Source organism: Tenrec ecaudatus, chromosome 18 (genome assembly GCF_050624435.1).
Source record: "Tenrec ecaudatus isolate mTenEca1 chromosome 18, mTenEca1.hap1, whole genome shotgun sequence".
Taxonomy (NCBI): Eukaryota; Metazoa; Chordata; class Mammalia; order Afrosoricida; family Tenrecidae; genus Tenrec; species Tenrec ecaudatus.
In genome coordinates this window covers 20130865-20154210 of record NC_134547.1, presented here as the reverse complement: position 1 = coordinate 20154210, position 23346 = coordinate 20130865, and the positions used below count along the sequence as shown (strand labels likewise).

Here is a 23346-nt window from a genome sequence, read left to right as displayed (position 1 = left end):
GTCCAGAGTCTTTCAGGGGCGGTTAAACACACCCACCAGCAGACACCCATTGGCCTGTCGTCTTTGCTTTTGTGAGACCAGCCAACACAGGCAAGACAATCCACACTCACTGCCAGTCAGTCAATTCAATTCTGACTCCTAGTGAACCTCTCCCACGAGGTAGAACTGCCCCCATGGGTTTCTGTGACTTTCCAAGTGTAGAAAGCCCCATCTTTCTCCTATGGAGAGCTGGTGGTTTTGAACTGCCGATCTTGTGGTTTGCAGCCCCATGATTCATTCTTCCCGGCCTCCAAACTCCCCTTCCTCATCCCCCCTTTTCTCTGGGTCTCTCCTTACCTTCCAAGCCTGGAGGCTCATGCCTTTTCTGCCGATGGCCGTCAGTTAGCAGTGTGGTTACACTCCTCGAGATTGTATCTGTCTCATTTTCGCCCATCCGCTTTCCAGCCAACTTGCCCCCCAAAGCCTTGCCCCTCACCAGCTCCGTCATTCACTCTTCTCTCATACTCCTTCTTTCCAAGAAAAAAAAGAGACAAAGACGGCAGGACGGCCACGTTCTCGTCTCTAAATACTGTTTACAACGCATCCCATGTTTCCCCCAAACTCTCCATAACGCTGTGGATATTCCGACATGCTTTTCCATGTCTTCACGGTTGAAGGAGCATGTTCAGGGTTCGGTCGGGTTTGAAACTTCCTCCGTTTTCCAGGCAGCAATTCATGCCAGTTTGTTTCGTGCCAGGATGGGTAGAAATGATGGCAGGGGTAGGGGTGGGCGGCGGGCTGAGGAAGTCTGAGGTCAGTGGGGAGTGGATGGGCACAGCCTGGTGGGCTGCATGGAGGCTTTGACTTTTAACCTGAATCTGATGGACCCAGAGCCCTGGCTGCACGGTGGGGTGAGCACAGGGCTGCTAACCATAAGGTCAGTGGTTCAAACTCCACCACACCCCCCCCCCAGCCACTCCTTGGGAGAACAATGAGGCTGCCTTCTCCCGTAGAGAAGGGTGTCCTCAAAACCCTGGGGAGTGATTCCGTTCTCTCTGAGACTGTAGTTTGGGTTTGGTTCTCAGGATGGAGCCTAACACAGACCTGCCTGGTCCTCCGTTCACAGCAGGGTCCTCAGGCCACTGTGTGAGGAGCAGGGAGAGAGCAGGGAGAGAGGAGGGAGTGGGCGGGGCTGGTCCCGAGGCAGAGGCTGGGAGGAATCGGACCAGGGTGGGGGCCCAGGAGACGGGTCAGAAGTGAGCCAGCTTGGGTCTCTTTTAAAAGCAGCAACCTCAGGTTTGCTGATGCATTGAGTGTGGGCAGTGAGCTGAAAGAGACAAATCAGGAATGACTCAGAACATTCAGTTAAGCTCTGAAGTGGGTGGTGATACTGTGAGAGATTGAGAGAGAGAGAGAGAGAGGAGACTGGGGGAGGGAGACATGGAAGTTGAAAAGGAGAGGTCGTTCAGGTTCAGAGGCAATCTCGGAGATGGCAGGTGATCAGAGAGCTGGATTCTTGGGAGCGGCTGGGACTAGGGGTGTGGGCTTGGCGATCTTGGGCATCTGATGGCCTTCCGAGCCTCTGACCTTGACACAGCTCCCCCTGATGAGCATTTCTCAAGGAGGTGGTGCGGAAGCGAGCCCTAGGGGGCCTCAAGCTGTAGAGGTCTAGAAGGGGAGGAGGGTCCCCCAACATGACAGCCCCCAAAGCAGAGAAGGCAGAGCCACAGAAGAGGTTGAGCAGATGAGTGACATCCAAGAGACAGCAGCAGATCAGAGGTCAGGCGTGGATGGGGGCCTTCGGAGTAGGCTGTGGAGAGAGGCAGGGTTACAGTGTGTCACCCACCGGCAGGGAGGCGGCACTAGGGTAAGAAGTTGCTCAGTTCCTGTGTGGCTGAGCACCCAGGCGCTGTGGTTTCAGGGCACGTTACTCATTTAGAAAGCGTTCTGCAAGGCTCTTGGCTTTTCACAAAGCACTTATTTGGAGCCACAAGATTGAGCTGGTGTTCACACTCCAAAAGCAAAATTTTTTCAAACTGCCTGTCGCCACCCGCCTGGGCCATCGGGAAAATGCTCACTTCATACTGGCATCCTTAAAAAAAGAACTCCGCAGGCGTGTTGCCTAGTGTGTCAGGGGTTGTGGTTGGAGAGACGTGTGTGTTTTCTGAGTCGATTTGTAACAGGCATTCTGTTTTCTTTTTTTTTAAATCATTTTATTGGGGGCTCATACAACTCTGATCACAATCCATACATACATCAATTGTGTAAAGCACATTTGTACATTTGTTGCCCTCATCGTTCTCAAAACATTTGCTCTCCACTTAAGCCCCTGGCATCAGCTCCTCATTTTTCCCCCTCCCTCCTCCCTCATGAACCCTTGATAATTTATAAATTATTTTGTCATATCTTACACTGTCCTATGTCACCCTTCACCCACTTTTCTGTTGTCTGTCCCCCAGGGAGGAGCTCACATGTAGATCCTTGTAATCAGTTCCTCCTTTCCACCCAACCCTCCCGGTATCTTCACTCTCACCATTGGTCCTGAAGGGATCATCTGTCCTGGATTCCCTGTGTTTCCAGTTCCTATCTGTACCAGTGTACCTGCTCTGGTCTAGCCAGATTTGTAAGGTAGAATTGGGATCACGATAGTGGAGTGCGGGGGAGGGGGAAGGAAACATTTAGGAACTAGAGGAAAGTTGTATGTTTCATCATTGCTACATCGCACCCTAACTGGCTTGTCTCCTCCCTGAGACCCTTCCGTAAGTGGGTGTCCAGTTGCCTACAGATGGGCTTTGTGTCCTCACTCCGCACTCCCCCTCATTCACAATGATATGAATTTTTGTTCTTTGATGCCTGATACCTGGTCCCTTCGACACCTCGTGATCACACAGGCTGGTGTGCTTCTTCCATGAGGGCTTTGTTGCTTCCGAGTGTAACAGGCATTGTTGGGAAAACAAGCCCTGGAGTGCTACTTGCAAGAGTGAACGGGAGAGACTAGAACTTTCCCTGAGAGATGGCACGTTGGATTTGAATATCTGCTAGCCTCCTAAAACTGTGAACGAAGAGATGCTTTTGTTGGAGCAAAACAAAACCACAGGTGCATAGGATTGAGCACAAGGAAGTTCAGTGAGCTCAGTCACTGCCACCACATTGACGCTGACTCCCCTGACCCTATCAGACTGCGCACATCTGCCCCTGGGGGTTCCTGAGGCTGTAAGTCATCGTGGAAGCAGAAAGCCTCATCTTTCTCCCAAAGAGCAGCTGGTGGTTTCAAACTACTGTCTTTGTGGTTAGTAGCCCAGCAAGTAACCTACTACGCCACCAGGGCTCCAATGAAAATGTTGTCCATAAAACGAACACATGCAAACCACCCTCAATGCCCACCATCAGGGTAGCAAAGAGCGATGTTGCTGACTGAAAAGGAATACGGCGCTGCAGTGAAAACAGCTGCTTGCTCCGTGGGGTCACACCACATGGGCAGAGCTGGGAAACACCCAGTTGAGGGGCCAGGGTAAGTCTCAGCGGATCAGAGCAATTACCTAAGCTAGAAAATAAATGTTTACAGAGCATAGGAACATGTACTCCTGGGTGGCAGGGACATGGCTGTTTATTTCCCCTTGATCTCCCGAGGCCTCCACGGTGCTGTTGCTGCTTTTGTTAGGTGCCCTCTAGTCGGTTCGACTCCTAGCAACCTGATGTACAACAGAATGAAGCACTGCCTGGTCCTGCTTCCGCCGCACAGGTGTGCTTACGTTTGAGCCCATCATTGCAGCCATCACGTCGATCCACCTTGGCGAGGGCCTTCCTCGTTTTCCCTGCCCCTCTACTAAGCATGACACCCTTTTCCTGGGACTGTTCTCTCCTGACAGCCTGTCCAAGGGGTGTGAGAGGAAGTCTCCCGCCCTTGCCTCTAAGGAGCCTTCTGGCTGCCCTTCCAAGACGGGCTCGTTTGTTCTTTCCGCAGTCCACGGTACTCTGTCTTCTTCGCCAGCACCACATTCAAGTGCATTGGTTCTTCCTTGGTCTTCCCCATTCAGGGTCCGACCCTCACAGGCCGAAGAGGACATTGAAAAGACGGTGGCTTGGGGCAGGCACGCCTGAGTCCTCAAAGAAGCATCCTTGCTTTGAGACACTTTCAAGACATCTTGGGCAACAGGCCCTCTCCCCCGCCCCCCCAACCACCCCCGCCCCCTTTCCCCACTGTGCTAGATGTCAGTTATTTTGTTGCTGTAGATGGTAGTAGGGGGAGATAAAAGAGGTCTTGGGGGGAAGAACTGAAATGTAAGCGTTGGCAGTTCCGATCTACCCAGAGTTGCTTGTGAGAAAGGCCAGGAAACATGCTTCCGCAATGTCGGCAGTTCTACTCCAGCCCATGGGAAATCCAAGCCTGGCAACTAGTCTGGGTTTGCTTGCTGTTTACAAAACTCTGGAGGCAGTGGGCAGGGTGAGGGGGGACAGGAACCAGAGGGCTGGCCAGACCTGGATTTAACAATGGCCAGGAGCTGTTTCCACCTGGAAGGAAGGAAAAGCAGTTCCCTGATTCAGAGGTAGAGAGCTCAGGTGGTCCAGTGGATTAGGCATTGGGCCGCTAAAGACAGGGTTGGTGGTTCAAGCCCACCAGCCATGCCTTGGGGAAAAGATGAAGCTTTCTGCTCCTGTAAATATTTACAGCCTTTGAAACCCAAATAGGCAGTTTTACCCTGCTTTTAGAGGGGCCTTGTGAGTCAGAATCTATTTGATGGTAGTAAGCTTTTTTTATGGAGTTAACCTTAAGGTAGAAGGAGGTGTGTGGTGTAGGTATGGGACCTCGGAGATAAGGCCCAGGGAGAAGCTAGGGAGACATACACCTCTGCCCCCCCCCCCCCCCCCCGTCTCCCTGATCCCAGGTGCTTGGACACCCCCCCCCCCACACACACACACACAAGAAGCAGAGGCCCCTGGAGCTGGCCAGGGGTACATCATCGTTGAACTCTAAACCTCTTTATGGAAGCCGCTGCCCCATCTTTTTTCCATGGCTGGGGGGTTCCAACCACCCCTGACCTTTCAGTTAGCATCCCGACACTTAACCCACTGTGCCAGTAGGCCTCCTTACAGCTGCAGCGAGGAGCGTGTGGGCCGGGTGTGTGTGGGCGGTGGTCTGGGAGGCCTCTCAGGTGGTGTTTGGCAAGAGTTCCAGCCGTCGTCCCTTCTGAGAGGGACCCTTGGGGATGTGTACCCTCTCAGAACTGGAATGCATCTTCCTGTGGATGGTGGCTCCGTTCTGTCGCAAAGCAGACATTGCGTTCTCTTTGGAGCCAGGACAGCCTAGCCCACAGCTGCCTTGGCCCATGCTAACGTGCTGGTGTCAGCCATGGCGCTGGGGTTACGATTCTGGCCTCTCCTGGCCCCGTGGAAAGTCCAGAACCTCCCCCCACTAAGGCCAGCGTTGACACCCCTGCTGCCTTGCTGATCTACCCCCTCCAGGCCATGGACAGCCAGAAGCAGTTCTCGGGGCCCGAGATCCAGTTCCTGCTTTCTTGCTCCGAAGCGGACGAGAACGAGATGATCAACTGTGAAGAGTTCGCCAACCGCTTTGAGGAGCCGGCCCGCGACATCGGCTTCAACGTGGCCGTGCTGCTGACCAACCTGTCCGAGCACGTGCCGCACGACCAGCGCCTGCGCAACTTCCTAGAGCTGGCCGAGAGCATCCTGGAGTACTTCCGGCCCTACCTGGGCCGCATTGAGATCATGGGCGCCTCGCGCCGCATCGAGCGCATCTACTTCGAGATCTCAGAGACCAACCGCGCCCAGTGGGAGATGCCCCAGGTCAGCCGGCGCGCGCATGCTCACACGCAGGCTTTCGCCGGGGTCCAAGCCTTGCACGCCTGGAGGGCCGGGCCCACCTGACATATCTGTTCCGCAGGTCTGGGAGGGAGGGGGCTGGCTGGATGCCCATGTTCATGCCTGTGCACACACACGTGGGCCTTGCCTGCCCTTGCATGCCCCCTGCACCTCCAGCGTGTGTGGCAGCACCCCTCCCCCCAGTGTGCTCCCTGTGACTACTCGTGCAGCCTGTCCACCCCTTGCACCCTCACCGTGAGCTCTGATGTGCCCCTGTGGCCCTGATGCACATCTCTGAGCCATCTCTGTTTGCCCTCTCAGGTGCCCTGGCCCACCGTGGTAGCCTACCCCTGTGTGCACTGCCACGCCTTCTACCACACCAGGCTCACTGCCATTGAGTTCATGCCAACTTATAGCGACCCTGTAGGACAGGGTATAACTGCCCCCTGTGGGTTCCCGAGACAGAAAGCCCCATCTTTTTCTCCTGGAGCTGCTGCTGGTTTCAAACAGCTGACCTTGCAGTTAGCGGTCCAGCATGGAACCACTCTGCCACCAGGACTCCTTGCCAGTCAGCCCTCAGAGGCCCACTGGGGTCCTAGCAGATCACGCCCATCCCACTTACCCTGGTCCCACAGGTGGGTGCTCACCTCACCCACACTCACACTTCCCCCATAAGGTCCTCAGTGCCCTCCTGAAATTGAGTGTCCCTTCCTCAGTCACTCTGTCACCGCCCTCACCCCCCATGCCCTGGCCTGGGGCTTCAGCACCCCTTGACCACCCCCGCACACTGGGACCACTGTCACACCCATCCACACAGCCCCCACGCGTGCTGTCTCAACTCACAAGCGCTGCCCCAAATGCTCACACACCCTCTACCCCCTTTGAAAGCACGTGCACACCCATGGCCCCTGCCCCCTGCACACACTTCTGTCATGTGTGGGACGCTGCTTCCCACACAACTGTAGCATGTCCTCCGCCTGAAGCCCTACTCTGGTTCTTGCTCAGGCCTTGCACACCAAGCCCTCCCACATCCTCACCTGCCCCCAGGCACCTGCACTTTCGCCCATGTGCTTTGCTCTCCCCTCCCTGGCTCTGATGTGTGGCCCGTTGGCTTGCACACCTGCTCCATAACTGAGCCACCGCTCCTCCTTGGTGACCCTGGCTCATACACACCTGGGCTTCTGCCCCACGAAGTCCAAGCCTCTCACTGTCGTCTGAGCCCCCCTTGCACACTCAGGCCCTACTCACACACATTCATTACACAACTTGCAGGCCCATCGTACATGTGAACACCTTTGGAGGGCTCAGGCCCCCAACATTTCTGCCCTAGTATGAACGTCCCCCAGTACACTGAGCCCCGGATGCCCCGCCTCTCAGACGCTCTCACGTGCCACCGCTGGGGCTCCTTAGGCCACACCATTGTTCTCCAGCACACCCCACCTACTACTGTTCGCTTCTCCCGCCTGCAGCCTGGCCCAACAGCACCCACGCAGCCCTGGAAGAGTGGCATGGTGCGCTGTTTATCAGGCGCATGTTGCTGCTGGGGAGCCGTGATGGCGCTGTGCGCTGCGTTGGGCTGCTAACCCTCGGGGCCGACGGTTCAACCCCCGTAGCCCCTAGGAGGAAAGCAGAGGAGGCCGGCTGCTCCCACCCCTGCCCTGGAGGGTGGCTGAGTCAGAATCCACTCGAAGGCAGTGGGTTTGTTCAAACAGCGAATTCAGCACCGAGGGCCTGCACGGATCCTCACGGCGCTGTAACGCATGTCCTACTTCTCTGCGTAAAGGGGTGGGAGGGGGAGCTCAGGCCCAGAGAGGGGTGAACAGGCAGAATGGAATCTGGATACGGTGGAGTTTGGAGTTCTAATCCTCCCTCTGCTGCTTCTCCGCGCGGACACTCCCAGCGTCTTTAATTCCTCCTCTGTAAAATGGGGTTAAGCCAGCGCCTGGGGCTGCGGGAGCGTGTGCGGAGGGAATCAGTGGACCTGGGGTGCCCACGGAGGGCGCGCTCGAGGTTACCCAGGGATCATCGCCCGCGCCCTTGGTGGTCGCCGCGGCCCCCAGCACCTGTGCGTCCCCGTGCCCGCCCGCAGGTGAAGGAGTCCAAGCGGCAGTTCATCTTCGACGTGGTGAACGAGGGCGGCGAGTCCGAGAAGATGGAGCTCTTCGTGAGCTTCTGCGAGGACACCATCTTCGAGATGCAGATCGCCGCGCAGATCTCCGAGGTCGAGGGCGAGGCGCCCGACGACGAGGACGAGGGCGCGGCCAGCGAGGCGGCGGGCGAGGGCGCGGAGGCGGCGGCGGCGGGGCCCGAGGGCGCGCCCGCGCCCGCGGCGGCGGCGGCGGGGCTGGGCGGCTGGCCGGCGGCGGCGGCGGCCCGGGCGCTGCGCGGCCTGAGCTACCGGAGCCTGCGGCGGCGCGTGCGGCGGCTGCGGCGGCTGACCGCGCGGGAGGCGGCGGCGGCGGCGGCCGGGCTGCTGGCGGCGGCGGCGCGGAGCGCGGGCGCGGCGGGCGCGGGCGCGGCGGCGGGCGCGCTGCGCCTGCTCTGGGGCTCCCTGTTCGGCGGCGGCCTGGTGGAGGGGGCCAAGAAGGTGACGGTGACGGAGCTCCTGGCCGGCATGCCCGACCCCACCAGCGACGAGGTGCACGGCGAGCAGCCGCCCGGGGCGGGCGCCGACGCCGAGGGCGAGGGCGCGGGCGAAGCGGCCGAGGGCGCCGGCGACGAGGAGGCGGCGGCGGGCGAGGCCGGAGCGGGCGGCGCGGACGGGGCCCGGGTCGCGGCCGACGGAGGGCCCTTCCGGCCCGAAGGGTCAGCCGGCGGCCTTGGGGACATGGGAGACACGACGCCCGTGGAGCCACCCACGCCCGAGGGTTCCCCCATCCTCAAGAGGAAGCTGGGGGTGAGAAGGGGATGACCCTGCAGAGAACCTGGGGTGGAGGTGACTTGACGATAGCCAGCAACCCCGGAAGGAAGATCAAAGGGCGATGGGGCTGGGAGTGGTCGAGATGCTGAGAGGGAGACCTGGGGATCGGCCCCCTGGGAGAGCAGAGACCCAAAGACCAACGCTGGGGAGAAAAGGACCCAAGAACCAGGAGGACATGAGAGGGCCAGGGACCCTGGAGGAGACAGACCCTCAGTGGTGCACAGGAATACGGAGGGTTAGGAAGTCTGGGACACCTGTGACTGAGTCTCCTGTCCCTGTACAATGCTTTTGGCATGACAAGCATCCTGAGCCTCAGGTTCCCCTCTGTATAATGGGATTCATGATCTCTCTCCTTGTAGGGAGGTGATGCTTAGAGTGACCAGGGAAATGATCAGAAAGTGGGGGATGGGGGTGCTTGGGGTGAGGGCTGGAGTTCCTTGATACTTGCCCCACCTCCAGGTGGAAGGAGAGGAAGAGGAGGTGCTGCCAGAACCAGAGCCGGAGCCCGAACCTGAGCCAGAGCCGGAGAAAGCCGAGTGAGTGGCCTTGGGGCCTTCATATCATTGTCTTCCTCTTAGACAGAGAGTCCCTTGAGGTCTGGGCCAGACAGAGGGAATCCTGGACTTCACTCAGCCCAGCACAGAGGAAGGGGGATGAGTTCCCGCCCACCCCCACCCCCACTCACCTCCTAGCCTCAGCATGTTCTGTTCCCATGACCTGGAGCCCCTGCCCCCAAGCTTTACCCGAGTCCCCTGCATCCTTACTCACCTCCTCCAGGAAGCCACCCTTGACATCCCTCCTGAGATGAAGAGACCTCATCTCTGGTCTCCCGCACCCCTTGGACTTCTCCAGCCCAACCCTGGCCACTCTGGGCAATCATGGCTTGGTGACCAGCCTGCCTCCCATGAAAACAGAGCTGTCTTAGCACCCAATGACCCTGGTACCACCCAGTTCTGGGCCAGGTGTGGGCTGGGTCCCTAGTGATGGTTCTGAATGAATGAATGAATGAATGAGCACACTGCCTGCCCACCTCCTGACCTTCCATGTGTCATGCCCTGCAGCGCCGAGAACGGGGAGAAGGAAGAAGCCCCTGAGCCCCCACCAGAATCGCCCAAGGCGGCACCTCCTCCACCTCCTTCAAAGAAGGAGGACGCCAAGGGTGGTGGCATGGAATTCTGGGAAGAACTAGAAGTGCAGAGGGTGAAGTTCTTGGTGAGGATCCCACAGGGGCACATTGAACCTGCCTCTCCCAGGGAGAGCCCGCCATCTACACCTACCTCCCCTTAAGCTCCACCACCCATGCCAGCTGCATCTCTGAGGAGAAGCCACGCTGGGGGAGAGGGCAAGGACATGAGCCCCTGGCAGCGTTTCCTGGTGGCCCTCCATCGACTCTCAAGCACCTCCCTGCTTATGATCCTCATGCCACCTCCACACTGTTGCTCATCTGGGACCGCCTGCCTAGGTGGACCCCTCCTGACCTGGATCCATCCTCCGCTGCTGCTCATTCCAGCTGAGGCCGTGGTCCTGGTTCTTGCAAGGAGGGGCTTTCTAGTCTGAGCCCCTCTGTCATCCCCCAGGGGCAAGAAGTGGGGCTTGAGTTCCTCACCCAGGCCGAGAAGAAGGGAGGACTGTGGGCGGGCAGGCAGGGGGCCCAGGCTCTCCTCGGCCTTTCTCCACTCCAGTCTCAAATGGCCATGTTGGAAAGAAGTGGGCTCCAGTAGAATTCAGGGGCTGAATCAGGCTGCAGGGTCAAAGGGAAAGAGAAAAAGGGAGAGGAAAAATGGAACCTGCCCCCTGCCTGGGGTCACCTCCTGTGGAAGCAGCGTAGAGTGGCTGACAGTGTGGACCTGGTTCAAACCCCAGATCTGTCCCTTTGTGGCTCTCTGACCTTGGGCAAAACACTTCACCTCCTTGAGCCTCCGTTTCTTTCTCTGTAAAAAGGGGCACCTACTTCCTAGGCTGGTGATAAGATTCAAACAAGCTCGGGTCCATAAAGGACTCTGGGTGACATACCTGGTGAGTGCCCTCAACTACCAGGCTGGAGATTTGAGTCCACCCGTAGGTCTCATGACCTCCTCCTGCCAAAATCAACCTTCGAAAGCCCATGGGATGCGGTTCTCTTGTGACATACAGAATAGATGGAAAACACTGAACCCAGGCCTCAGTCCACACACTACCATAGGGTCGATTCGGACTGCTAGTGACCCTGCAAGGCAAGGTCGACTCTGTGGGTGTCTGAGACTATAACTCTTTATGGGCATAGAATGCCTCATCTTTCTCCCACGGAGCAGCTGGTGGTTTCAAACTGCTGACCTTGCAGTGAACAGCCCGACCTGTCACCACTAACTACACTACCAGGACTCCTAGTCAGTCAACACTAGTACTTAGTGGGTCATCCACCTGGGACCTGGTGTTGAGGGTACAGATACTTTGATTGGGGGTGATGGCGGGATGGATCGTGGACGGTGAGCTGGCTCTTTTTCTCTCTCTCTCCCCCCCCTCGTCTAGAACTACCTCTCTCGGAACTTTTACACCCTGCGCTTCCTCGCTCTCTTCTTGGCGTTTGCCATCAACTTCATCTTACTTTTTTATAAGGTACCAGTCCTGAGCACAAGGCTCCTCTCAGCCAGGCAGGCCGTGGGGCGGGAGGGTCTGCTGTGGCAGAGATGGGGCAGGTGTTGGGTGGGCATGGCCTGGACACCTGGCTCACCCTGAGGAGGTGAGTATGGGTATCTGGGTTCACCTGGAACCAGCAGTGAGCTCCGTGCCCAGCTCTGCGATGTGCCAATTCCCTCGGTACATTTTATCAGAGCATCGTGGGCCACAAAAAATTACCTTGCGGGCCGCCAGTTTGACACTCCTGCTTTAGGTTTTCAAGATCAAGGCCAATCAACCCTACCACTTTGCCTGTCAGTTCAGCATGCAAACACCGAGGACAGAGTCCGATTTGTTAGCTTAGGTCCTAGGCCCGGCCCTTGGTGTTGACTGACAGTCTCACGAAGACTGACAGAGCACCCCCTTGAAGGAAGCTATTGTTTCGCTAGTGGGTTCTGGGTAGGGCAAGGCCAGGTGCAAGGCCCAAGACACCGGGCTGACAGAACTCTCCCCGCATCAGGTCTCAGACTCTCCTCCTGGGGAGGATGACCTCGAAGGCTCAGCAGCAGGGGACGCATCTGGCGCAGGCTCTGGCGGCGGCTCTGGCTGGGGCTCAGGGGCCGGGGAGGAGGCCGAGGGCGACGAGGATGACAACATGGTTTACTACTTCCTGGAGGAAAGCACAGGCTACATGGAGCCTGCCCTGCGTTGCCTGAGCCTGCTGCACACACTGGTGGCCTTCCTCTGCATCATTGGCTACAACTGCCTCAAGGTGGGCCCAGGGTGCAGCGCTCGTGCAAGGCCTGGGAAGGGGAGGCCGGGGCTGGGCCCAGAGGAAGGGTCCTGCGGCCAGAGGGGCTGAGGGCGGAGGAACTGGTTACAGGACTGGGTCTTCAGTAAGGACAATGGTCAAACTGGGAATGGACATAGGTCCGAGCTGAGGATGTGGGGCCTGTCCACTCCCTATTTGGACTTCTTGATTTTTAACTGGAAACCGTTGCATTTGCTGCACGGTGGGTGGTCAGTTGGCGAATCACAATCTATGTGTGTGTGGGGGCTCTCAGAACATGGGTGCTAAGCGGGCCGGGGATGGGGTTTGGGGGAGAGGCTGACCTCAGATATAGTGTTAGGAGACCTCCCTTCCCCTTGGGTTCCCTGAGGTCTCACTACTGTAGCGCATCTTGACACCTGTCCACCGGATGACTTGTGACTCCGAACTTTTGGTGATGCGGCTCTGTCTGGAGTGCTTTGCCGCATTTCCACCCCTCTTCCCCTGCCGGCCCTTTTACTCGCCCTTACGGTCTGAACTCAGATGGCTCTCCCTGGAGAACCCCTGGGCAGTCTTAGGCTGTCCTCTGGCTCTAAAGGACCTGCTCCCGTGACGCCCCCTTCCCGCCCACCTCTGGCTGCTCCGCCCCCACCGCGTCCCAACCGCTCCTCCAATCCCCGCTGCTCCTCCTGTTCCTGTCCCACACCTCTTGACAGCTCCAACCCCTTTCTTCCTCAGCTACCTACTCTCCATCCCCTACGTGCTCCCCCCCACCTCCAGCCTGCTGCGGCCCTCCCTGTCCCACCTCCTGTGCCTCCTCCTCTCCCACCCCACCCTTCGGATGGCTCCTTCCCTCTACCTGCTCCTCCCCTATCCCACCCCTCCAGTGGTTCCTCCCCTTTCCTTCCCCACCCCCTGCCTGCTCCTCTCCAACTTTACCTGCTCCGCCCCCTTCCTGTCCCGCACCCCGAGGACTCCACCCCCTCCCCACCCTACTTATCTGATGGCTCTTATCCTTCACCCACCCACTCCCAACCCCGCGTCTCAGCCCAACTGGGGTGTTCCTCTAACGGGGAGTCGCACCCGCGCTCTGCGGAGTCTGCAGTGCGCTGGCGGGGTCTGCAGTGCGCTCGCTGACTCGCGCCCTCCCCGCTCTCCTCCGTCCCCCCACTAGGTGCCCCTGGTGATCTTTAAGCGGGAGAAGGAGCTGGCCCGAAAGCTGGAGTTCGACGGCCTCTACATCACGGAGCAGCCCGAGGACGACGACGTGAAGGGCCAGTGGGACCGCCTGGTGCTCAACACGCCGTACGGACCCCGCCCCCACCTCGGGGCGGTCTGGGGAGCCCGGGTCTGGGCCCCAACACTGACCCTCCAGCCCCTGCGGGGACCTAAGCCTCTGTGCCCCCAAAGTACACACATACCCCTCACATTAAAAGTGGGGGGGGGCGGATATTCTGTCTGGTTCAAGCCCCCCAGAACCTGCCCCTATTCTTCCCTCTGATCCTCACCCAGATGTCCGGAGTGGAAATCCGAAATCGTTTTGATCATAAAGGGGGCCTTAGGGAAGAGGTGGGGTGTGCATAGATGGGCACTGGGGTGGGTCTCTGGGCCCCACCTATACCTCTCCCACCCTTTGTCCTAATTTATTTTTCAAAAACCGAACTCACTAGCTCCAGTTCATTCCAACTCAGGGGCGGGACAGGACACTGCAGAGCTGCCCCAGTCCAGCTCCTCACAGGACAGTCCCCTGGGGGTGGACTGGTCAGTGTAGGGCAGTCAACAGTACACAACCACCAGGAAGGAGCTCAGGGGAGAAAGAGTTACAGCCTCCCCGGAAACTCACAGGGGCAGTTTTACCCTGTCCTAGAGAATCGCTCTGAGTCAGGATGAGCTCTGGCAGTGAGCTTAGGGAGAAATCTTGACGGCCTCGTCTTTCTCCCATGGGGCGGCTCGTGGATTCCAACTGCTGACCTTGCAGTGAGCACCCCGCGCATACTTACTAGCTTCTTAGAGTGGCAATAGCAAATACTGCAGGTGGGACGTTTTCGCGGAGATTAAGTGGTGCTCTCTGTTTAGGAGGCTGGAAGGCCACATTTGGGGTACCAGCTCTTAGGAAGGCTCTCTGTTGGCCTTGGGGGAAGCCGGGGTCTCTGCTTCCCTGTTCAGCTAACCTCCTCGGAGTTTCTGGACCCCAGGCTGGGCAGCAGCCTCTGTCCTTAGAGAGTGCCTCTCTCCTCTCTGCCAAGTCTGCTGTTAGCCTTCTAGAGTGCTTTAAAACCCACCCCATGCGGACCATGGAGCCCTGGTGGCACCGTGGGCCAAACCGCAAGCTTGAAGGTTCAAACCCTCCCTCTGCTCTGCGGGAGAAAGCTAGCGGTCTGAGAAGCCCCTGTGGAGCAATTCCACTCTGGCCCATCGAGTACCCCTGTGAGTGGAAGGAAAGGTAGTGGGGTGTACTGGTAACTGCCACTTGATATCCCAAAGGAAACCTCTCCGGGGGGGGGGGGGGACTTACCCCAGGGAGTTGTTGGTTGCATCTAGTGGATTCCGACAGGTATCCCCTGCCAGGCTTGTAGTCCGTGCCACTACAAGCGACTGGCCGGCACAGAGAACTGCCCAGAGGGTTTCTTTCTCCCCGGGAGGGGCTGGGGGTTCGAACAGCTACCCTTTTTATTTTTTGGAGGAGGGTCGACTTAGAAAATTTTTATTAAGAATTTCCCAAGAGAAAGAGAAAAAAAATCACCCCACCAGCCTGCAGGTCCTGCTCTCTGGTATTTATCCTTACCGGCCCACGTGAAAAAAAGGCTTTATAATATGCGCACTCTAGAGAAGCAGGAAGTTCTTTTTGAAAGTACCCCTGGGGAGCAAGGGTTTCTGGGAAATGTAGTCTCGTGAGATCACAGGTACTCCGTTGTGCAGGCTCAGTCCAAATCTCCCATGCCCTGTCCTGACACCTCCCCTCCCACCCACCCCCCGGAAATTTCACCCACAAAATTCTTTATGGGATCAGGGACGAAGGTCCTTCTTTCTGTAGCTACTCCCTGTCTATAACTCAATCTATTTTATATTAAAAGGAGCAAGCTCTTTCAGATAAAGATGCCGAATTTGAGGTTGTGAAGTCACGCACAGGCACTGAGAGCACTCTAGGTCCTTTAAGATTGGCCCTCCAAGATGGAGGGTGTGAGGGCCTGCCCTCACCCTTCACTTCATCCCTTCTACCCATCACAACATACAGAGCAACTATACCTGGAGTCTTCCAAACAACTTTTATTTCCTCAACGTCGTCCTTAACCCTATGGAACCAGAAAGAAAGATTGGCCCTCAAAGAGCTGACCTTTTGGTTAAAAACTCATTGCCCTCGAGTTGATTCTGAAACACAGCCACCCTATGGCCAGGGTAGAACTGCCCCTCCCTGTAGGTTTCTGAGACTAACTCTTTCCAGGAATGGAAAGTCACAGCTTTCTCCCTAAGAGGGGATGGTGCCGTGGTGGGATTCAGTCGGTTCGCACCGGTTCTGCAGAACTGTTACCAAATTTTTTTGTTGAGTTTGGCAAATTGGTTGTTCAAATCAGGGCTCTCCCAGGTGAGAGGCTGGGTACCCCACGCAATGTGGGCATCACACAGTTATATTCCTCTTTTAAAATATGTACCTCTTTTATTGTTCTTATTTAAGTATTAACTGTATGAAATCCTAAACTACCTTTCCATATATAAGTTTTTATCCATAAAACATATATATGGTAGTTTTCTAATAAACTACCTTTCCAAGTGTAAGTTTTTATCTGTAAAGCTTATCCTTTGGGCAGTGAGGTGGTGATCACGTTAATCCCACCACTGGGCTGATGGTTTCAAACTGTTGACCTTGTGCTGAGCAGCCCAACACATGACCCATTATGCCACCAGGAAACCCGAGGGACCAGTTCTGCTCCTGTCCTGGAGGGTGACTGTGAGTCAGAACCAACTTCCCTGGGCGCGGTGGGTTCTCACACGCCGTGGTTCCAATCCCAAGCCCCAGCCTCTCTCTTGCGGAGATGGCAGTGGGGGGCATGGTTGGCCTTGGTGGAGATGGGTGTTGAGAACCTGGCCTTAAGGCAGATGTAGCCCGCCCCCCCTCACTGTGCTTTGGTCTCAGGCAAACAAGGGTTAGAAGCAAGATTCCCTAGTAAGGAAGAGAATTTCAAATCACCCAGAGCTGGCTGAACACCTCTCTCCCTCCTGCTTCTCATTCTCTCTCTCTCTCTGCAGGTCTTTCCCCAGCAACTACTGGGACAAGTTTGTGAAGCGGAAGGTGAGAGAATATGGATGGGGAACCGGGAAGGGCCTCCCTCCCAAGCTGAGTCTCTTCTTCCCAGCCCCGCCAGCCCCTGCCAAACACTGGCTGTATGTCCTTGGGCACAGGCCTTTCTGAGAAGCATCAGTTTCCCCATCTGGAAGTGGGCACAATCATTACCCCCCTGATATACACGGAGGTGTAGAGCACAAATGCCTAGCAGAGTCCTCAAGAAATAGTACAGTATCTTTTCAAGAAGTTAATCACAGAATGATCGTGTGGCCTAGCGACTTGCAACCCTGGTAACAGGCACTCGAGCCAATCCTTGTACATGAATGTTTGTAGCAGCAGCACTGACAAGAGGCAGAGGCAGGAAAGACCCAAGTGTCCATCAACGGATGGACTGATGGAAAAGCCAAGTGTGGGTCCAGCCCATCGCGACCCCGTGAGCATCAGAACAAAACACTGCCCAGTCCTGAGCCATCCTCACATAGTTCTTAGGCTGCAGCCACGGCGATAAACCATCTCGTGGAAGATCTTCCTCATTCTCGCCGCCCCTCCACTTTACCAAGTATGACGTCCTCCTCCAGAGACGGGGCTCTCCACCACGTCCTAAGTAGATGAGAGAAAGTCTTGCTCTCCTTGCTTCCTGGCAGCATGCTGGTTGTACATCCAAGACAGGTCCATGTCTTGTCCATGATACATGCGATATTCTTCCCGGTCTTCCTTAGCCAGTGTCCAACTCTCACATGCACTGGAGACTGAAAAGACCATGGCTCGGCACAAGTGCGCCTTAGTCCTCGGTGACAATTTGTTCCGTCCTCTGCCCGTCAGTTCTTGTGCAGATTGACCTAGTGCAACCCACCTTTGGAACCCTTGACTGCTGCATACCTGAGCCTTAACCATGGGTCCAAGTCAAATGATCCCCATAGCAACATGCGGCCACCGCTTACAGATGGGTGGTAGCTCCTTGGCCTGGGATCGAACCTGGGTCTCCTGCTGGACAGCGGAGATTTTGTCTCCTGAGCCACCCACTGCAGCGTATTTCCTTGCCTGTCAGTGTCAGAATAATAAATTACTCCCGCTCATTTGGCAAATGCAGGGGGTGGGGCTTTTGGAACCATCCCCAGCCTTGAAGATCTTGGAGAAAGCTCTTAAACGGCATCTCCAGTTTCCCACGCAAAGCTCAGGGTGTCCCCCAGCAGCCCCCCGGCAGGCTGAGACCCATGGCCCCGGCCATGCCCTCACTGCCCAGGCCCCGTCCTCCCCCCACCCCCGTGCAGGTCCTGGACAAACACGGTGACATCTATGGGCGGGAGAGGATCGCTGAGCTGCTGGGCATGGACCTGGCCTCTCTGGAGATCACAGCCCACAACGAGCGCAAGCCAGAGCCCCCTCCAGGGCTGCTCACCTGGTGAGACAGGTGGCCTGCTGCAGGATTGGGGAATCAAGTGGGGGAGGCGGCCATTGTGACTTCCGGCCATCTGATCCTCTCTTCCCCGCCCCATACAGGATCATGTCTATCGATGTCAAGTACCAGATCTGGAAGTTTGGGGTCATCTTCACAGACAATGTAAGGAGGGGCCCATAGGGGGTGGGAAGGAGGTGGTCTAGTCTTAGGTGTCCCTGATGAAGGAATGACACCTGGATCCCTGTCTATCTCTGATCCCAGGGTACCCCTGACACTGACCTCCCCTAGCTCCTCATTTCCCAGAGTGTCCCTGACCCCCATGACATCCTCTGAGTGCTCCTGAATTCCCAGACGACATCCTTCTGTGGAGAGTTCCCCAACTCCCCCCTCCCCAGGATAGCTGCAGCAGCTCCCCAAAGCACCCCTGAACCTCCAAGTTCTCACCAGCCAGTCAGCACCCCTGGCACATGCTCCGTGCCCTCGATGTTTCTGGATTGGGCGTGCGGACTCAGATCCGCGCACAGGCGTTCAAGCTGCAGTCGTCACAAGAGCTAAAACTGGAAACACCCATCAGTGGATGAATGGGTGAAAAAAATGTACTACACCCATACAATTAAATATTAATCAGGCATCAAAAGGACCTCCTAACACATCTGCCGCATGACTGAGCCTCAAAAACATCCCTCAAAGGTGAAGCAGCTGCCACAAGAGGTCTCAGACTGCATGACTGTAAACTCCAAAACCCAAACTCACCACCATCAAGTCACTTCTGACTCACAGCGACCCTGGAGCACAGGGTAGAGCAGGGCCTGGGGGTTCCTGTGACCGTAGCTCTTTCCAGGAACAGAAAGCCTCATCTTGCTCCCAGGGAGCCACGGCTGGCTTTGAACCGCTGACCTCGAGGCTAGCAGCTCAATGCATAACCATTATGGCACAAAGGCTCCTCTAGATGACGGTATGGAGGGCCCCACACAGGCAAAGCCCGAGCCGTGCCCCTGGAAAGCTCTCTGTGTGGGCCTGTCTGCTCCCTGACCTTGGCCCTGTGTGCCCACAGTCCTTCCTGTACCTGGGCTGGTACATGGTGATGTCGCTCCTGGGCCACTACAATAACTTCTTCTTTGCCGCCCACCTCCTGGACATCGCCATGGGGGTCAAGACGCTGCGCACCATCCTCTCCTCTGTGACCCACAACGGGAAGCAGGTGTGGACAGCATGGCCCAGGGTGGAGGGCTGGCTCCCAGGGGTGTGGGCTCGCAGGCTGGGTCGGGTGAGGCCCTGCAGGTGAGGGTAGGGTAAGGCTGCAGGTGAGGTGTAGGGTAAGGCTGGTCAGGCAGGCTAGCCCAGGGGCCAGTGTGGGAAGTGCAATCTGGGTGACATGGGCTGAACCAGGGGGGAAGGGCTGGCAGGGAGGAGGGGTCAGATGACGCATCTCCTTCCTCCCCCAGTTGGTGATGACTGTGGGCCTCCTGGCGGTGGTGGTCTACCTGTACACCGTGGTGGCCTTCAACTTCTTCCGTAAGTTCTACAACAAGAGCGAGGATGAGGACGAGCCTGACATGAAGTGTGACGACATGATGACGGTGAGCCCCCGCCCGGACACCCCCCACCTCCCCCCCGGCCCCACCCATGCTCTTGGGAAAGTTCCGACCTTCCCCGCACCTCAGTTTTCCCCTATGCAAAATGGGCCGGTAGCCGTGCTCCGCTCCTAGACTTGGGCGGGTCAACCAAAACCAAACCAAACCCGCTGCCACCGAGTGGGTTCTACCCTCAGGGACGGTAGAACTGCCCCCGTGGGTTTCCGAGACATGGTGGGAGTAGAAAGCCTCATGTTTCTCCCATGGGTGGGTCAGGATGGGGCCAGGTCCCTGAACAGTGCCGGGCACCCCCATGCTCGCTCAGAAAATATTAGCTGGAGTCCCTAAGAACCCAAACCAGTCACACGCTCGGCTGTGTGAAAGGTGGGACGCAGAAGAAAGGCCTGGTGCTCTGATTTTTAAAATCAGTCATTCAAAACTCTCTGGAGCACAATGCCGCTCTGACACATGCAGGCCCTTCCGGAGCCAGAAGTGGCTGGATAGCCACCTTACACATTAAACGTCAACCACAGGAGCCCTGGTGGCATGGTGGGTTGCCCATTGGCCTGCAAGCCACAAGGTCAGCAGTTTGAAACCACCACCTCCTTCTTGGGAAAAAGATGAAGTGTTCTCCCGTAAAGAGTTACAGTCTCGAAAACCCCCAGGGCAGTTCTACCCAGCCCTACAGGGTCTCCGCGAGTCTAGGTTGATTGGATGGCAGTGAGTGAGTTCAGAATGAATAGTTTCACCCGGAGTCCCAGCATGCAATGCATGCTGTTTTCTTTTTCTACCCTCTGAATGGCGACCATACCTCAACCTGACTTTAACCTACTTGTGTCCTGAGCTCAGGTGGCACGGGGATAAGCACGGGGACAGCACCCAGCCCCTGAGCCCTGCCGATGGGTCAGCCTCACTCTCACCACAGGCACTGGCCTCAGCTCTCACCCAGCAGGCCAGGGGGTCTCGAACTTGGTTGGGGGGCACAGAGAGGACAAATGGGAGGACCAAGTGCCAGGTGGACCACAGTTCCCTTCTGCTCAGAGCCTTCTTGTGGCTCTTCAATGCCTCCCTCCCCATAAAAATCCAGCCCCGTTGCCCTGGCTGGCGCCCAAGGCTTACAGGAACAGGTCCACCAGAGTCTAACCACAACTCCTCTTGCTGTTTAGAGTCTGACCACCTGGCCCTCTTTCAGTTCCCTTGAGGCCATGAGCTTCCTTCTGGTTCAGGCCCTTTGTGCTTGATGTGACCTCGGCCCCCCACCCCAACACACACACACACACACACACACACACACACACACACACACACACACCACCCACCTCTGACCCTTTTTGGGCTTTTACCCCTGACCTTTTCTTGGACCCTTCACCTCTCATCTTAAATGTCACCTTCTACAGGACACCCTCCCAGGACCAGACACACAGAGCTCTGCGACCAGCCCTCCCCTCCCCGCCTGCCTCGGTGCCCTGCCTGCCTGAACCGCTTTCGGTTCCTCTCAGCAGGGTCTCACTCCCTCTTCCCTGCTGGTGGCTTAGCTGATGTGGTTTTCTCTGTCTGCAAAGCTCTCTCCTCTTCTCCTTTGCCCAACACCTCCTTACCAGTCTCCTCTTCCAGGAAGCCTCACCTGATCGCCCAGGCGGGGCCAGGTGTGTCCAGTGGGCTTGCCAAGCTTCCTGTATCTCCCCCAGCCCCCACCGGGGTCTCATCCCCACCCTCACACCTGTGCCACCCCCATCACAGACCTGACCACTTTGGGGCTGCCAGATGTCCATGAGCCCCGTCTCCGCCACTGCTGGGTCTCCGGGCTCAGCAGGTCCTCCATGAATGCTGGATGATTGGATGGAATGACCAGCATGTCCCCTCTCTCCCAGTGCTACCTCTTTCATATGTATGTGGGCGTCCGGGCTGGTGGAGGCATCGGGGACGAGATTGAGGACCCGGCGGGCGATGAGTACGAGCTGTACCGGGTGGTATTCGACATCACTTTCTTCTTCTTCGTCATTGTCATCTTGCTGGCCATTATCCAAGGTGCACCCTGACTGGGCTCGTGGGAGGGGGAGGGGGAGGGGGAGGAGGCGGGGCTTGGTGTCCAGAGGCAGTTGGTCGGTAGCTAAGAGTACAGGCCCTGTGTCCAGTGGGCCTGGGTTCAAATCCTGACACTGCCTTTCCCTGCTGTGAGAACCAGGGGTGAGCAGCCTCAGTTTCCCCATCTGTACAATGGGGGCATTGATGATGCTCAGTCTTTGGGTTGTTGTGAGGATGAAGTCACTCATTCATCCAATGGGCACCTAGGAGGGGCTCAGGAAAGGTTGGGTGGGGTTACTCTTCAGAAGCAAGATGGGATTTTGGGTGGTGGTGGTGGGGGGAGGGTGGAAGGCCAACTCAGGGGTCCGCAGCCCCGGGGAGTGAAGATTTGGACCAGGGTTAGAGTTCGTACCCTGACCACCACCCCACCCCCACACCTAACCAGGTCTGATCATTGACGCATTTGGGGAGCTCCGAGACCAGCAAGAGCAAGTGAAGGAGGACATGGAGGTGTGTGTGTGTGTGTGTGTGTGTGTGTGTGTGTGTGTGTGTGTGTGTGTGTGTGTAAGGGACCCTTTGGGATGGTGGGAGGTGTCAAGTGGGCATGGACTCTGATGTCTCCTACCATCCACAGACCAAGTGCTTCATCTGCGGCATCGGCAGCGACTACTTCGACACAACGCCGCACGGGTTCGAGACGCACACACTGGAGGAGCACAACCTGGCCAATTACATGTGAGCGCAGGCCCGCCAGCCAATTAGGAGGGAGGGGTGTAGTCACTGCCACAGGCAACGCAGGGCGGGTGGGTGGATGTGAATTCCCAAGCAGCCAATCAAGAGAAAGGGAAGGTGGTCTTGACAAGTGCCCCGCCCCCCATCTCCCCAGGTTTTTCCTGATGTATCTGATCAACAAGGACGAGACGGAACACACTGGTCAGGTAAGGCGCTGGCACCAGATTTCATCGGGACCCAAAACGAAAATCCCGCTGCCCTTGAGTATACAGGGGCACTGTAGAGCAAAGAATTGCCCCTTTGGGGTGTCTAAGACTCCATGTCAGCTCCAGGAAAGCAGAGTGCCACACCTTTCTCTGTGGAGCTGCTGGTGGGTGGCAACCGAAAAAACCTCAAACTCAGTGCTGTGCAGTCCATTGCGACTGGTAATGACCCTGCAGGACCGAGTTGAACTGCTCCTCTGGGTTTCTGAGACTTGGGACCTTTACAGAGCTCTCTCCAGCAAGTCAACTCCGACTCATGAAATCCCAGTAGGGCAGAGTAAACCACCTCTGTGAGTTTCTGAGACTGTAACTCTTTACAGGAGTAGAAAGCCTCATCTTTCTCCCAAGGAAGGGCTGGTGGTTTTGAACTGCTGACCTTGCAGTTAGCAGCCCAACTCATAACTCATATGCCACCAAGATTCACACCAAACTCACTGCCATCAAATTTATTCGGACTCATATTGACCCTATAGGACAGGGTAGACCTGCCCTTGTGAGTTTCTGAGACTGTCAATCTTTACGGGAGTGAAAAAACTTTGTCTTTCTCTCAAGGAGCTGGCTGATGGTTTCGAACTGCTCACCTTGAGGTTAGCAGCCCAATGCAACCACAATGCCTCCAGGGCTTCTTTTTCATGGGTGGACAGCCTCATCTTTCTCCCTCAGAGAGGCTGGTGGGTTCAAACTGCCAACCTTGGGGTTAGCAGCTTGATTCATCACCCGCTACGCCTCCAAGGCTCCTGGGGTTCCCGCAGGGGATACCGAAACGGACATAATTCAATGTTTCAGGATGTGACCGACTGCCTGCTCTCCCCCTTTCCGGAACCTCTAGGAATCTTATGTCTGGAAGATGTACCAAGAGCGATGTTGGGATTTCTTCCCGGCTGGTGACTGTTTCCGCAAGCAATACGAGGACCAGCTTAGCTGAGCCCCCAGCTGGCCCTCCGCCCGCACCTCAAGTGCCTTCTTCTCGCCACAAGCCCCCTTCTCC

At 56.9% G+C, this 23346-nt stretch overlaps 1 protein-coding gene across 1 annotated transcript in view; it reads left to right on the top strand.

Annotated features, from left to right (window-relative positions):
* The window catches only part of RYR1 (ryanodine receptor 1), a 135329-nt gene extending 111997 nt beyond the window's left edge, over positions 1 to 23332 (top strand). The window contains exons 92-108 of the mRNA XM_075536656.1: positions 5443 to 5784; positions 7889 to 8695; positions 9179 to 9255; positions 9781 to 9931; positions 11228 to 11314; positions 11835 to 12086; positions 13258 to 13388; positions 16329 to 16371; positions 17637 to 17767; positions 17866 to 17926; positions 18819 to 18965; positions 19210 to 19344; positions 21210 to 21366; positions 21809 to 21873; positions 21998 to 22098; positions 22250 to 22301; positions 23188 to 23332. Of these exons, the coding sequence (XP_075392771.1) occupies positions 5443 to 5784; positions 7889 to 8695; positions 9179 to 9255; positions 9781 to 9931; positions 11228 to 11314; positions 11835 to 12086; positions 13258 to 13388; positions 16329 to 16371; positions 17637 to 17767; positions 17866 to 17926; positions 18819 to 18965; positions 19210 to 19344; positions 21210 to 21366; positions 21809 to 21873; positions 21998 to 22098; positions 22250 to 22301; positions 23188 to 23283 (2835 nt within the window). The 3' untranslated portion in view covers positions 23284 to 23332. The remainder of the gene's footprint in view (positions 1 to 5442; positions 5785 to 7888; positions 8696 to 9178; positions 9256 to 9780; positions 9932 to 11227; positions 11315 to 11834; positions 12087 to 13257; positions 13389 to 16328; positions 16372 to 17636; positions 17768 to 17865; positions 17927 to 18818; positions 18966 to 19209; positions 19345 to 21209; positions 21367 to 21808; positions 21874 to 21997; positions 22099 to 22249; positions 22302 to 23187) is intronic.
* Positions 23333 to 23346: the final 14 nt, after the last annotated feature.